Genomic DNA, 14,714 nt, shown 5'->3' on the forward strand with positions numbered 1-14,714 from the left:
ACAGAGATACCATGATGAGATCCTGAGGCCCATTGTCGTGCCATTCATCCACCGCTATCACCTCATGTTTCAGCAGGATAATGCACGGCCACATGTTGCAAGGATCTGTACACAACTCCTGGAAGCTGAAAATGTCCCTGTTCTTCCATGACCTGCATACTAACCAGACATGTCACCCATTGAGCATGAGTTTGGGACGCTCTGGATCGACGTGTCCAACAGCGTGATCCAGTTCCCATTAATATCCAGCAATTTTGCACAGCAGAGGAGTGGGACAACATTCCACAGGCCACAATCAACAGATTTAAAAACTCTAAGGAGTTTTGTCATGCTACATGAGGCAAATGGTGGTCACACCAGATTTTATGGTTTTCTGATACACACCCTTACCTTTTTTTGAAGGTATCTGTGACCGACATATGCATATCTGCATTCCCAATCATGTGAAATCCATAGATTAGGGCGTAATGAATTTATTTAAATTGACTGATTTACTTTTATGAACTGTAACTCAGTAAAATCTTTGAAATTGTTGCATGTTTCATTTTTTTGTTCAGTGTAAAATCTAATTAAGTACAGTTTTAAACAATTTGTATTATTTAGTGATATAAATTTAATCAATCTGATGTTGTTCAACACAAATAAGGAAAAACACAAAGATATTATTGAAGAAAACACTATTTGAATTTCTAAAATGTCCAGTAGATGGTGCCAGATTATAGTCTGTTGTTGGTTTTCAGTTTTCTATACATATTAGGTGTCAGAGTTTAATAACCACCCATCAATATGCTTTATGTCTCCCATGATATGGGAAAATATATTTTAGCAACCCAAATGCACAGCTCCTAATGAAGAAACATTGAATCATGTCATGTGGTCATACTGAGGTACTGTGTAATGAGGTGCTGCGTTTTTTTAGCGTCATGTGATGAAAGATGCATCATACGGCTGTATTTCTCTATTTTGAAAGTTATACATCTTGAAAACCTTTTGGGACATTTTGGGACTATATCAGTAATGAACTACTGAACCAAATACCAAAATATATGTTTTTGTGTGGGGTTTTCCTTTAAGTGCTGTATTTCTACTGTGAAATGAGGCCTGCACCTGTGGTATGAAAAAAACAAGCATCCTTCCTGTGCACATCAGTTCCTGTGTGCATGTGTGTCTGTCATAGGGCTGTGGTTCTGCTCTGAGGTTACTATAGCCCTTATGCAGATATGAGAGACAAAACATATAGGGAGGAGAGAGTTGATGCAGGGAGTGATACACTAACACTCCCCACGTGTGACAGCAATATCCATGAAGAGGGCTACTGTAATATACACAGTATGTATATGTTGTAAGTCCTCTCTCACTCACAGTTAAATATACAGTACTGTATGTCCACACACAATATACAGTACACCGTTTGAGTGAAGGTACAGTAAGCATAGGCTACAATCTTATGAAACCTTTCCCTACAGCTTTAGAGGCAAGAGTGAACCAAAGAAATGTCTATATGCTTTTTGTAAAAGTGAATTCTTGCATAAATTTCTCTTCAAACAAGGGTGGGAATAAAAACACGGATGCACCCAGAGAAAACAAACAAAATAAACAGCTATCAATTGCACTTATTATACCGGCAGCCTAAACATTTGAATACCACCCAAACCATATCTATAACAAGCAGAGTTATGATTAAGCGGAGCTCATGCATATTCATCCAATTCTTCGACAAATCTACAGATAAGATAGTGGTAGGAAATGTTATCTAAAGGCTGCGCAAGAAAAATATAATCATGTCCAAAAACAGAAAATCACATGACTGTGGAGAAGAGAACTTGTCCTCTGTAAATGATTGCAAAACAAAATACAAAAATTGTTTTTAATATTATGATTTCATATAAAACAACACACATCAGAGATAGGAAGTCAGTCAATTACATGAAGTACGTGTGGTCTCATACATCTTTGGCATTTTTATATACAAGACGTCACACTATAATTTCAATGAGGAAATGTGCTTTGCTCTTTGTAATTGCTATGCATAAAAAAGAAGCAAAATATGTCTTAGTCCCTATTGCTTCGTTTTTTATTAAGATGACAAATATAGCCATGGACCAGTGACATGGTTATAATGTCACATTGGTTTAGAGACAATGTATTGTTGCATGTTAACAGCAGAAGTGCGTGATCGGTGTCTTATCTGTTAAAACAACATCCATTATTCAGACACTACACACTCCAGTGGAGATAAGGGACAGTCCACTAACAATTTAACAAAGTGGACTTGGTAAGGTGATACCTGGTGTGAGAGAAGAGAGCTGATCACTTTTCCTTCTCCATAGTAACCTGAAGGATAGACACATTCAGAATACATCTATACCTGGGATAGATGTGTTTTTAACGACATCCATTTATTTAGGTTTAAAAGCTGCCGTTTCAATGGCAGTGATACAGGGAAGAGCAATACAACATGTTGATTTCTTATGACATGTGAGCAGTAACATAAGATCAGTTTTCAAGCATCGAATGACTGACCGATCAAGTCTGTATTGGCATTTCCCTGACACAGGTGGTGAATGCCATCTGAGACGGGCAGGACTCAGGAGACACTCACTGGTATGTGGCATCAAATCACTCCTGCTAAACAACAACATTAGGCTCATATTAAAGGAATAGTGGGTCTGACATTGAAGACTCTCACTACTCTAACTGATAAGGCAGTGGCGGTCCACACAGTCTCACACCAAGTCTCACTAAGGAACATTACAGTAGTACATAACATGAGCAGCACATGTAATTACTATACTCCTGCCAATGATATCTAATCACTATACTCCTGCCATGGCATGTCATTACTACACTCCTGCCATGATATGCAATTACTATACTCCTGCCATGGCATGTAATTACAATACTCCTGCCATGATATGCAATTACTATACTCCTGCCATGACATCTAATCACCATACTCCTGCCATGGCATGTCATTACTATACTCCTGCCATGACATGTCATCACTATACTCCTGCCATGATATGCAATTACTATACTCCTGCCATGACATCTAATCACTATACTCCTGCCATGGCATGTCATTACTATACTCCATCTGATACTGCATCTGATACTGGCAATTACTTCAAATGTCCCAGTCTCTCCCAGCTGATCCTGTCCTTCCTCTCTTCATCTCAGGACTGAATGCAGTTCTTCTTGGAAGGCTTCTTGTGTCCCTTTCCTAGAGGGAAAGGAGAAAAGAATGGATGGGCCAACAAACAACAACTCCATGTGAGGGACTATTGCAGTTAATATTCAAAGACAAATGAAAACCACAAATGGTAGAATATAACAACATACCGTCACCCTCTCCTTTGTTGAGGGTCATTAGAGACATACTTCTTTGAGGCAGTTTTGAAGGCTTTTTGTTCTTAAATTTCAACAGGGACGGTTTCTCTACAATCTCAAATGAGTCAGTGCTGGCAGTGCTATTCGTCTCTGAGACTTTGCAGTAAGAGGAGGGGTTTGGGCGGGTAGGAGAGGGTGTTGAGTGGGTAGGGGAGGGGTTTGGGCGGGTAGGAGAGGGTGTTGAGTGGGTAGGGGAGGGGTTAGGGTTGCGAGGGGAGGGGCTTTGGTGGGTAAGGGAGGGGGTTGGGTGGGTAGGGGAGGGGTTTAGGCGTGTAGGAGAGGGGGTTCGGTGGGCAAGGGAGGGGGTTGGGCGGCTAGGGGAGGGGTTTGGGTGGCTAGGGGTGGGGGTTGGGCGGCTAGGGGAGGGGTTTGGGTGGCTAGGGGTGGGGTTTGGGCGGCTAGGGGAGGGGGTTGGGTGGCTAGGGGTGGGGGTTGGGCGGCTAGGGGAGGGGTTTGGGTGGCTAGGGGTGGGGGTTGGGCGGCTAGGGGAGGGGTTTGGGTGGGTGGAAGAGGGGTTTGAAGGAGTGGCTCTATCCTCGTCTATAGTCTCACTGTTGTGATTGGATCCTCTGCCTTTCAGGAAGAGCCTGAAAGAACTGCGTTGTTTCTTTCCACCTAAGGCCTGGCGCTTCGGCGAACCTCCCTTCCCATCCTCCTCATCCTCCACAGGAGAACTGGGGGACTTCACAGTGACCTTGTCCAGTTCCACACTACTGCCCCCTTTGGCATGGAGTAGCGTCGACAGTCCGTTCCGTTGGAGTCCACCGCCCAGTGAGTCTCTGAGTGTGGAGAGGTCCTGTAAGGACCCAGTGAGCCCGAGACTGTTCCCCACCACCAGAGAATACTTAGGGTTGTGGTATTTATGTGCAGGCACCCTCTGGTCAGCCTGCCCCCGAGAGTCCCCTAGAGACACCTGGAAACGGGAGGTGGACATCAACAGGGGCTTGGGGACCACCACCTTCTGTACCGGCGCAGGCATGGGAGGCTTGGTAATGTGGAACTCCTTGTAAAGGTCCACATTCTCAGATACAGCATACATTTCCCTGAAGTCATTGTCGAAGAAGTCCACCACCTGCCCAGACATTACTGTGATGGTGTTCCTGTCCATCCTAGAGGAGCTCCATGTGAAGCTGGAGGTGACAGAACAAGAGAGTGAGACACAGACTCAAAGCTCAAAGAGTAGATCAAATCATGTTTGTTCTGGCTGAATGAATGTGAGTGGAAGTGTATGACTGAGAAAATGACTGACCTGTAAGAGCCAAACATAACCTTTTCTCCGTCCACCAGCATGTATTTGGAGCACAGAGAGCCGGGCAGCCTGCCAAATGACAGGGCCAGCCCAGAACCTTTCACCGTTCGCACACGCAGGTTCTGAAAGAGTCACACAGATACTGAGTTAGACAGGTGCCCTTATTACAGTATAAACCATGAGTCAGTGACTATCAGACTTCCAGGTACTGAACAGTATCATATCAAACACTAAGGGAAATTGTGCTGTTACCACCCACGACCAAAGTAAACTTTCAAGGTAAGCAAATCTGAAACTGGCGATGCAAGGGTTGAGTTAAACCCCTTGAGTATACAGTCGAGGCAGGTCTATTTACTGAGCAGGGAATGGGAGTGAGTTGGAGAGAGTGAAAAAGACTTCCGAGACATAAACACAGAAACAGACACGTCAGAAGGATGCTACCCTATGCTGTTAACACTTGTTTGGTCAAGGATCAAGTTCCACAGGACTGGATTGCTTTCGGCTCAATGAACAGCAGTTTCTATGAAACAACAATGACAGAGTCTCAACACTGGAAGGGCCTTTCAAAAGCTTATCAACTGACACCACACACACACACTAGGTTATCCAGCATTCCATATAAAATAGGCTAGATCTACTGCACAAGCTTTGTCTACATAGATCAACATTTATTAGAGGTCGGCCGATTAATCGGAATGGCCGATTAATTAGGGCCGATTTCAAGTTTTCATAACAATCAGAAATCGGTATTTTTGGACGCCGATTTGGCCGATTTTTTAGTTTTTTATTTAATTTTTCTGTATTTTTTTAGACCTTTATTTAACTAGGCAAGTCAGTTAAGAACACATTCTTATTTTCAATGATGGCCTAGGAACGGTGGGTTAACTGCCTTGTTCAGGGGCAGAACAACAGACTTTTACCTTGTCAGCTCAGGGATTCAATCTTGCAACCTTACGGTTAACTAGTCCAACGCTCTAACCACCTGCTTTACATTGCACTCCACGAGGTTACGCGAATGCAGTAAGAAGCTAAGGTAAGTTGCTAGCTAGCATTAAACTTATCTTATAAAAAACAATCAATCAATCATAATCACTAGTTAACTACACATGGTTGATGATATTACTAGTTTATCTAGCCTGTCCTGCGTTGCATATAATCGCTTAGGTACACGTTGCTCCAACCATAAACATCAATGCCTTTCTTAAAATCAATACACAAGTATATATTTTTAAACTTGCATATTTAGCTAAAAGAAATCCAGGTTAGCAGGTGAAATTGTGTCATTTTGCGTTCATTGCACGCAGAGTCAGTGTATATGCAACAGTTTGGGTCGCCTGGCTCGTTGCAAACTAATTTGCCAGAATTTTACGTAATTATGACATAACATTGAAGATAGTGCAATGTAACAGGAATAACGTTTTGTTTTCGAGATGATAGTTTCCGGATTCGACCATATTAATGACCTAAGGCTCGTATTTCTGTGTGTTATTATGTTATAATTACATTTACATTACATTTAAGTCATTTAGCAGACGCTCTTATCCAGAGCGACTTACAAATTGGTGCATTCACCTTATAATATCCAGTGGAACAACCACTTTACAATAGTGCATCTAAATCTTTTAAGGGGGGGGTTAGAAGGATTACTTTATCCTATCCTAGGTATTCCTTAAAGAGGTGGGGTTTCAGGTGTCTCCGGAAGGTGGTGATTGACTCCGCTGTGCTGGCGTCGTGAGGGAGCTTGTTCCACCATTGGGGTGCCAGAGCAGCGAACAGTTTTGACTGGGCTGAGCGGGAACTGTGCTTCCTCAGAGGTAGGGAGGTGAGCAGGCCAGAGGTGGATGAACGGAGTGCCCTTGTTTGGTTTAATTAAGTCTATGATTTGATAGTGCAGTCTGACTGAGTGGTGGTAGGCAGCAGCAGGCTCGTAAGCATTCATTCAAAACAGCACTTTCGTGCATTTTGCCAGCAGCTCTTTGCAATGCTTCAAGCATTGCGCTGTTTATGACTTCAAGCCTGTCAACTCCCGAGATTAGGCTGGTGAAACCGATGTGAAATGGCTAGCTAGTTAGCCGGGTGCGCGCTAATAGCGTTTCAAACGTCACTCGCTCTGAGACTTGGAGTAGTTGTTTTCCCTTCCTCTACGTGGGTAACGCTGCTTCGAGGGTGGCTGTTGTCGATGTGTTCCTGGTTCGAGCCCAGGTAGGAGCGAGTAGAGGGACGGAAGCTATACTGTTACACTGGCAAGACTAAAGTGCCTATAAGAACATCCAATAGTCAAAGGTATATGAAATACAAATCGTATAGAGAGAAATAGTCCTATAATTCCTCTAATATCTACAACCTAAAACATCTTACCTGGGAATATTGAAGACTCATGTTAAAAGTAACCACCAGCTTTATGTTCTCATGTTCTGAGCAAGGAACTTAAACGTTAGCTTTTTTACATGGCACATATTTCACTTTTACTTTCTTCTCCAACACTTTATTTTTGCATTATTTAAACCAAATTGAACATGTTTCATTATTTATTTGAGGCTAAATTGATTTTATTGATGTATTATATTAAGTTAAAATAAGTGTTCATTCAGTATTGTTGTAATTGTCATTATTACAAATAACCCCCCCCCCCCCAAAAAAAATCGGCCGATTAATCGGTATCGGAGGTTTTTTGGGTCCCCCAATAATCGGTATCGGCGTTGAAAAATCATAATTGGTCGACCTCTACTACAGATGTAGGATCTTAATTTGATCACCATGTTGCAGGAGAACTGTCCTGCATTGTAGGACATTTTTAACATGTAGTGTATTTGAGGTTTAAAGAGGCTTCTGAAGTTTGTAATTTCCACTTTGAAAAGTCACACTTGATTTTCCCTTATGAAAAATGTATCAACCCCTACAAAAATGCCCATGAATTATAATCCACATAATAATTCCCATCTCCTGTTGCTGCAGGATTATTTTCCTGCTATAGCAAACTGGCTCAAATTAAGATCCTACACCAGTATAGACCGTGTGCCAATATGGATGATAATAAAAGAATAGGCCAGAGGAATATTATGCTTTTTACTGCCAAGAAGTTGTGGCTGCACTTTCCGTTTACATGACACTGCTATTTACCTGGTAATGACTTGATAATACCATAGCTAACTACTACTTGTTCCTGTTTGTTTGTTGCCTACTGCCTGCCAAAGCATCCCTGTCTTACCCGTAGATGCAGAGCAGTGATCTGTAAACGAGTGCACATATCCAGGAAGTGGGGCATACCACGAGCCTCCAGTATGATGTACACAGCCACCCCTCGTCTCTGTGCTGCGTCCAATAGGTCCTGAAGGATCTGCAGGTCTGTAAGGTGGTCCATGACCACGGCTACTACCTGAGGATCACACATAGAAATGTTAGAGGAAGAACAGAGGGGATGATATCTCTGAATCAAATCAAAATATATTTGTCACATGCGCCGAATACAACAGGTACAACCTTACTGTGAAATGCTTAACCAACAATTCAGTTCAAGAAATAGAGTTAAGAAAATATTTACTAAATAAACTAAAGTGAGAAAAAAATATATAGTAATCTAAAAGTAACACAAGAAAATGACATAACAATAACGAGGCTATATACAGGGGGTGGATTTGAAGGACTCAAAGCAGGAGATTTGTGGTTCAATTGCTTGAGTAAGATTAGAATCTCCCTAATTAACTGGAAAAACAAGTTGAGCCGAAATGTCAAGATTTATTGTCTTATGACAAATTTTCCAGTTCAATCCAAACAGAAGTATGTCAAAATATGTGAGAGGCTTGAGGTGACTGATAAATCTAATGAATAATACCAGACTAGTTTATATTTACAAAGATCAAGCTAGAGGACAGAAGAAAGGAAAAAGTGTATATTCAATAAATAACCCCGACACCTCACACACGATCATACACACACACACACACACACACACACGATCATATACACACACACACACACACACACACACACACACGATCATATACACACACACACACACACACACACGATCATATACACACACACACACACACACGATCATATACACACACACACACACACACACACACACACACACACACACACACACACACACACACACACACACACACACACAACCACACACACACACACACACACACACACACACACACACACACACACACACACACACGATCATATACACACACACACACACACACACACGATCATATACACACACACACACACACACACACACACACACACACACACACACACACACACACACACACACACGATCATATACACACACACACACACACACACACGATCATATACACACACACACACACGATCATATACACACACACACACACACACACACACACACACACACACACCACACACACACACACACACACACACACACACACACACACACACACACACACACACACACACACACACACACACACACACACACAACACACACACACACACACACACACACACACACACACACACACACACACACACACACACACACACACACACACACAGACACACACACAACCACACACGATCATATACACACACACACACAGACACACACACACACACACACACAGACACACAACCACACACACACACACACACACACACACACACACACACACACACACACACACACACACACACACACACACACCACACACACACACACACAGACAGACACACAACCACACAGACACACACACAGACACACACACAACCACACACACACACACACACTAACACAGACACACACCACACACACAGACACACAACCACACACACACACACACAAAGACACACAATCACACTCACACACACACACACACACAGACACACAACCACACACACACAAACACACAACCACATACACACAACCACACACACAACCACACACACACACTCTTCACCCACACACATAACCACACACAGACACACACACACACACACACGGAGAGACACACAACCACACACACACAAACACACAACCACATCCCCCCACACACAACCACACACACAACCACACACACACACTCTTCACCCACACACATAACCACACACAGACACACACACACACACACACAGAGAGCCCAGCCCCACACACAGCCACACCACACACAGACACACAACCACACACAGACACACAACCACACCACACACACACAGACACACAACCACACAAAGACACACAACCACACACACACACACACACACACACACACACACACACACACACACACACACACACACACACACACACACAGACACACAACCACACACACACAGACACACAACCACACACACAGACACACAACCACACACACACACAGACACACACACACACAGACACACAACCACACACACACAGACACACAACCACACAGACACACACACACAGACACACACAGACACACAACCACACACACACAGACACACAACCACACACACACACAGACACACAAACACACACACAACCACACACACACACAACCACACACACACATAGACACATAACCACACACACACACACACACACACACACACACACACACACACACACACACACACACAGTTATTGAAATGTAGATCCTATAATCCTTGAATGGCATTCAATTAGGTAAAAACAGAACTGGTTGTCTTTCAGGAGCACAGACTTTGCATGTGAAGAAATGTGAGCACTGATGCATTACTATGACCTAGTCCTGTACCACACTAGGATAGGGCAGTGTAATGCTCTCTGCCTTATGCTGACAGTGGTAAAGGAGTGGTGATGACAAGTATTGGACAGTGAAGGCCTTGTTATAGTTAGGCTAGAGTCACTTCCTGGCTCGTCCTTTATTTTCATTTTTTTAATCTTTATTTTAACAGGCAGGTCAATTTAGAACAAATTCGTATTTACAATGACGCCCTGTCATGATTTCAGTTTGTTTAGTTCACTGACATACCTAGTCATATGCAAACAGAACAGCTGGTCACGGGTTTGTCTTTCCTGTCAGTAGATCATTAACCAAGGAGTGAACAACGACCCCTCACTTGCATTGTTCTCAGTGAAATACCATCTTTGGTATTTTTTCATTAGTCCACTGTTGAAACAGTCCCACAATATTTTGCATCATCGTGATGATGTGGAAAATAACACTTTGCTTCTTGAAAGTTCAATATCTTGAAAACTTGACTGCTGACAAGCAAAACATTTAGCATGAATTGGAGATAAAATGTTCACGTAAAGTGAGTATGTATTATTCCACTGTTCCAGAGAAGTTAACTGTAACCTGGTCAAACACTCCAGTCTCTTATCTGGATTTGGGCTACTTACACCCACAGTGTTTAAGCTCAAGTTTGCATGCTTATCTCCTTTCCCTATAGCCGTGTCCTCCTGTGCCAAGCTTAACCCCAGAGTTATGCGTGTTCTTCCTCCTGACATTTAGTCCCAGGCAGCATGACTGACAGGTTACCCAGCCATTTAGAGGGGGAGGGACTCTTGACTGAGTGAGTTGAATTACAGTGGATGTGGGAGGAGAAAGCCTCGTGTGGAAGTGCTTTTAAACCCTGACGTGAGGCTGGGGAAACGCTTTTGAATGACTTGTTACCGGTTCTGATGTGAAACTGTGTGACATTTAGAACTGTGAAATGTTTGGCCTTTCCAGCTCCTTCACATGTGGCTTCGCTTGTTACAACATGCCTATCTACTGCATATGTTCCATCCAGTTAGAGATTTACTATAAACATTCATATCAAACCTTCTGCTAACTGTTGATCATTCATTGTAGAACGTAATGACGTGATGAAGGGGAAAACATTAATATGATTGAGATTACCATATGTGTTCTATTTCTATGATAATAACAACAAAACATAAATCAATAGTCAATAATCAACAATGGTCAATTACGTCATCGTTTCATTTCATAATAAAATCTAAATAGAAGTAGATGTTTTACATTGTTGCTAATCGCCTTGGTTCATTTTACAGTACGACTCCTCAAGTCAGACTCCTCTGTTGAGCAAGGACCTGGCTGTCCTAAGCCTGAAGGACACGCATCTCTTGTTGAATTCACATGACTGCCAAAGTCAAGGGGTGTGAATACTTTCTGAGGGAACTGTAGGTCAATGAAGAACAATTAGACACCTTCCCCTTTCTCGTTTTTTACCTTTATTTAACTAGGCAAGTCAGTTAAGAACAAATTCTTATTTCCAATGACGGCCTAGGAACAGTGGGTTAACTGCCTTGTTCAGGGGCAGAACGACAGATTTGTACCTTGTGAGCTCGGGATTCGATCTAGCAACCTTTTGGTTACTGGTCCAATGCTCTCAGCGCCAGGCTACCTGAGAAGTAGCCAAGCAGGTAATAAAGCCTCATGTCAAAAAAAGGAGTTTGTTGTCACAAGGCCTATGTAGCGACTGTAGTAACTACACTGACAAATTCAGACCTGATAATTAGGCCACTAGAACTGGCACGAACTATTCTATGTAGTGTTGAGAAGTTTACATTCAATTAACAGAACCCATTTTATAACTTGTCAAGATGAAGAACACAAATGCGTGATTCAGGGTCATGCTGACTCAGGATTCAAAGTAATTTGTAAACTGTTCTGAGCTACAAAGAATGAGGGGGGAAAATGTGAGGGCATCACTCAATAATTTAGGGCAGAGAAGAAATTATGTAAACTACGTTATTCACGTGTAATATGCCGTTATCAATTTATATTAGAACTGGAATTACCTTGTTAGATTCTTGAATGAGTCTCCTGACAACCTCTTTTATATGGGGCCCCTTGTTTTTGGGTGGGTGAGTGTGAACGGATACTCGAGTCACCCCTTTATAGAAACTAGTGCTGCCTGGCCAGCCGATGTCAAGCGGCGGGACATCCGTGTCCGACATCTGAGGCCAGTATGTAGAGTGGACCCCCGAGTCTGCATTGGACTCCTGAGCCTTTTCGTATTCACCCTTCTCGGACTCACTATCTGAATCATATTCATTAAACGTTTTTCGAATCCATTTAATCTCGCGGGCGGATAGAAAGTCTCGGACGTTGTCCTCTTTCAGTCGCATCTTGAACGCGCCATCGCCGTTCTTCAATAGTTGCTCGAGCGCGGCTCGCTGCTCCTCGCAGTAGTAGAATTCTGCTTTGGATTCGGGTATCTTTTCGTTGACATGATCTTCGTCCATGCACAGAAGCTGAGACTCGGCCATAGCAGCGGTATCCTGAATTTTTCCAACCGTTAATTCTTCCTTCCCCCGCAGTTCTCCGTAGCATACACCTTTACCTGTAGGTGTTGGCGCGTACACAGGTGACGTTCAAGAGGTAGGGGGAGGAGTTCTAAACTGTTCTAATCTAGTTCAAATGGCAAGTTTTATTGTCACGTGCACAAGAACAGTTTAATGGCTTTCTTGCAAACTCTTTCCCAACAATGCAGTAATCAATATAAGTAGTAGGCTTACTATAAAACAAGGGAAAATAATCACAAAATAGCAAAGACGGCAACCATACAGTACGGCACCATCTTTGTGTGTGATTGAGGTAATTCTTGCATGGAGAATGTGATTATTTTGAATTTCCATAAAGGCCAACCAAGAATCGAGTGGTGCCACGTAAAGCACATTGATACTGTAGTGTATAGGCTTGTAGGTTTAACATAGAACTCAATACAGATAAATTAGCCTACATGATGTTGTAATGTCTAGCCAACTAAAATGAAATGACAAAACAGTTCAATTCCAAATGTATTTATCAGACCCTGTGCTTCGGATACTTTTCTTGGGTGCTCTGGTTCTGTGACATACATAAATTTAAAAAACAAAAAAACATTTGGTCACAGGTCAGCAGTGTTGGGGAAGCTACTCTGAAAATATACAGTACCAGTCAAAAGTTTGGACACACCTACTCATCGCAGGGTTTTTATTTATTTTACTATTTTCTACATTGTAGAATAATAATGAAGACATCAAAACTATGAAATAACACAAAGGGAATCATGTAGTAACCAAAAAAGTGTTAAACTAATACAAATATATTTTATATTTGAGATTCTTCAAAGTAGCCACCCTTTGCTTTGATGACAGGTTTGCACACTTGGCATTCTCTCAACCAGCTTCATGAGGTAGTCAACTGGAATGCATTTCACTTAACAGGTGTGCCTTGTAAAAAGTTAATTTGTGGAATTCCTTTCCTTCTCAATGTGTTTGAGCCAATCAGTTGTGTTGTGACAAGGTAGGGGTGGTATACAGAAGATAGCCTTATTTGGTAAAAGACCAAGTCTATATTATGGGGAAAAGCAGCCAACAAGTGCTCAGCATATGTGGGAACTCCTTCAAGACTGTTGGAAAAGCATTCCAGGTGAAGCTGGTTGAGAGAATGCCAAGAGCGTGCAAAGCTGTCATCTAGGCAAAGGGTGGCTACTTTGAAGAATCTAAAATACTTTTTTTTTGCATACTACATGATTCCATATGTGTTATTTCATAGTTTTGATGTCTTCACTAGTATTCTACAATGTAGAAAATAGTACAAAATAAAGAAAAACCCTTGAATGAGTACGTGTGTCCAAACTTTTGACTGGTACTGTAGGCTAGTTTACCAAGCCACCAATTTCTTCACTCTGGAAGAAGTTAAGCTACACTAATGCTTCCCTTAAGGAAAATATAGTTTACTTAACTAAAGTTACTTTGAAAAGTAGTTTACTACATCCAAACTTGTTTGTGAAAAATTATCATATGTAAATCTGAAATGTCATAGACTACAAATTGCAAGACTAAATTCAAATCTAGGTAGTGTTTTCAGTAGTTAATTCCTTTTTTTGCAATGTAACGCTGTAGTAATTGGATTAGGCAAGTCTGATGCTGAAAAAGAATGGAAACGATTGCCTACTTCACACATATTTTACTTTATTTGAAATAAAAAGTAGTGTGTATTTCCAGTAGTTACTACAACGTTACATTGCAACAAAAAAAATAATAACTACTGAAAACACTACCTAGATTGAATTTAGTTCAACTACCACTGAGCTACTGCAAAATGTAGTTAAA

General features: G+C 42.0%; 1 protein-coding gene across 1 annotated transcript; it reads right to left on the minus strand.

Annotated features, from left to right (window-relative positions):
* Window positions 1-1,853: 1,853 nt before the first annotated feature.
* Window positions 1,854-12,996, minus strand: LOC106606930 (protein FAM83G). Its single transcript, XM_082976491.1, has 5 exons — window positions 12,414-12,996; window positions 7,848-8,015; window positions 4,640-4,761; window positions 3,343-4,520; window positions 1,854-3,223 (listed from the first exon to the last, which is right to left on the minus strand). The coding sequence occupies exons 1-5, from the start codon at window positions 12,882-12,884 to the stop codon at window positions 3,177-3,179; spliced, it is 1,986 nt and encodes a 661-aa protein (XP_082832617.1). The 5' UTR covers window positions 12,885-12,996; the 3' UTR covers window positions 1,854-3,176.
* Between the last annotated feature and the right edge of the window lie 1,718 nt (window positions 12,997-14,714).

Source organism: Salmo salar, chromosome 06, assembly GCF_965601325.2.
Source record: "Salmo salar chromosome 06, fSalSal1, whole genome shotgun sequence".
Classification (NCBI taxonomy): domain Eukaryota; kingdom Metazoa; phylum Chordata; class Actinopteri; order Salmoniformes; family Salmonidae; genus Salmo; species Salmo salar.

Excerpts from the sequence above, each read along its gene's own strand:
- LOC106606930 (XM_082976491.1), bottom strand. The coding sequence starts at position 12,884 with ATGGCCGAGTCTCAGCTTCTGTGCATGGACGAAGATCATGTCAACGAA. Across the intron at positions 4,521-4,639 it reads GTTATGTTTGGCTCTTACAG|CTTCACATGGAGCTCCTCTA; the intron begins GTCAGTCATTTT and ends TGTCACCTCCAG. Across the intron at positions 3,224-3,342 it reads CAACAAAGGAGAGGGTGACG|GAAAGGGACACAAGAAGCCT; the intron begins GTATGTTGTTAT and ends CTTTCCCTCTAG.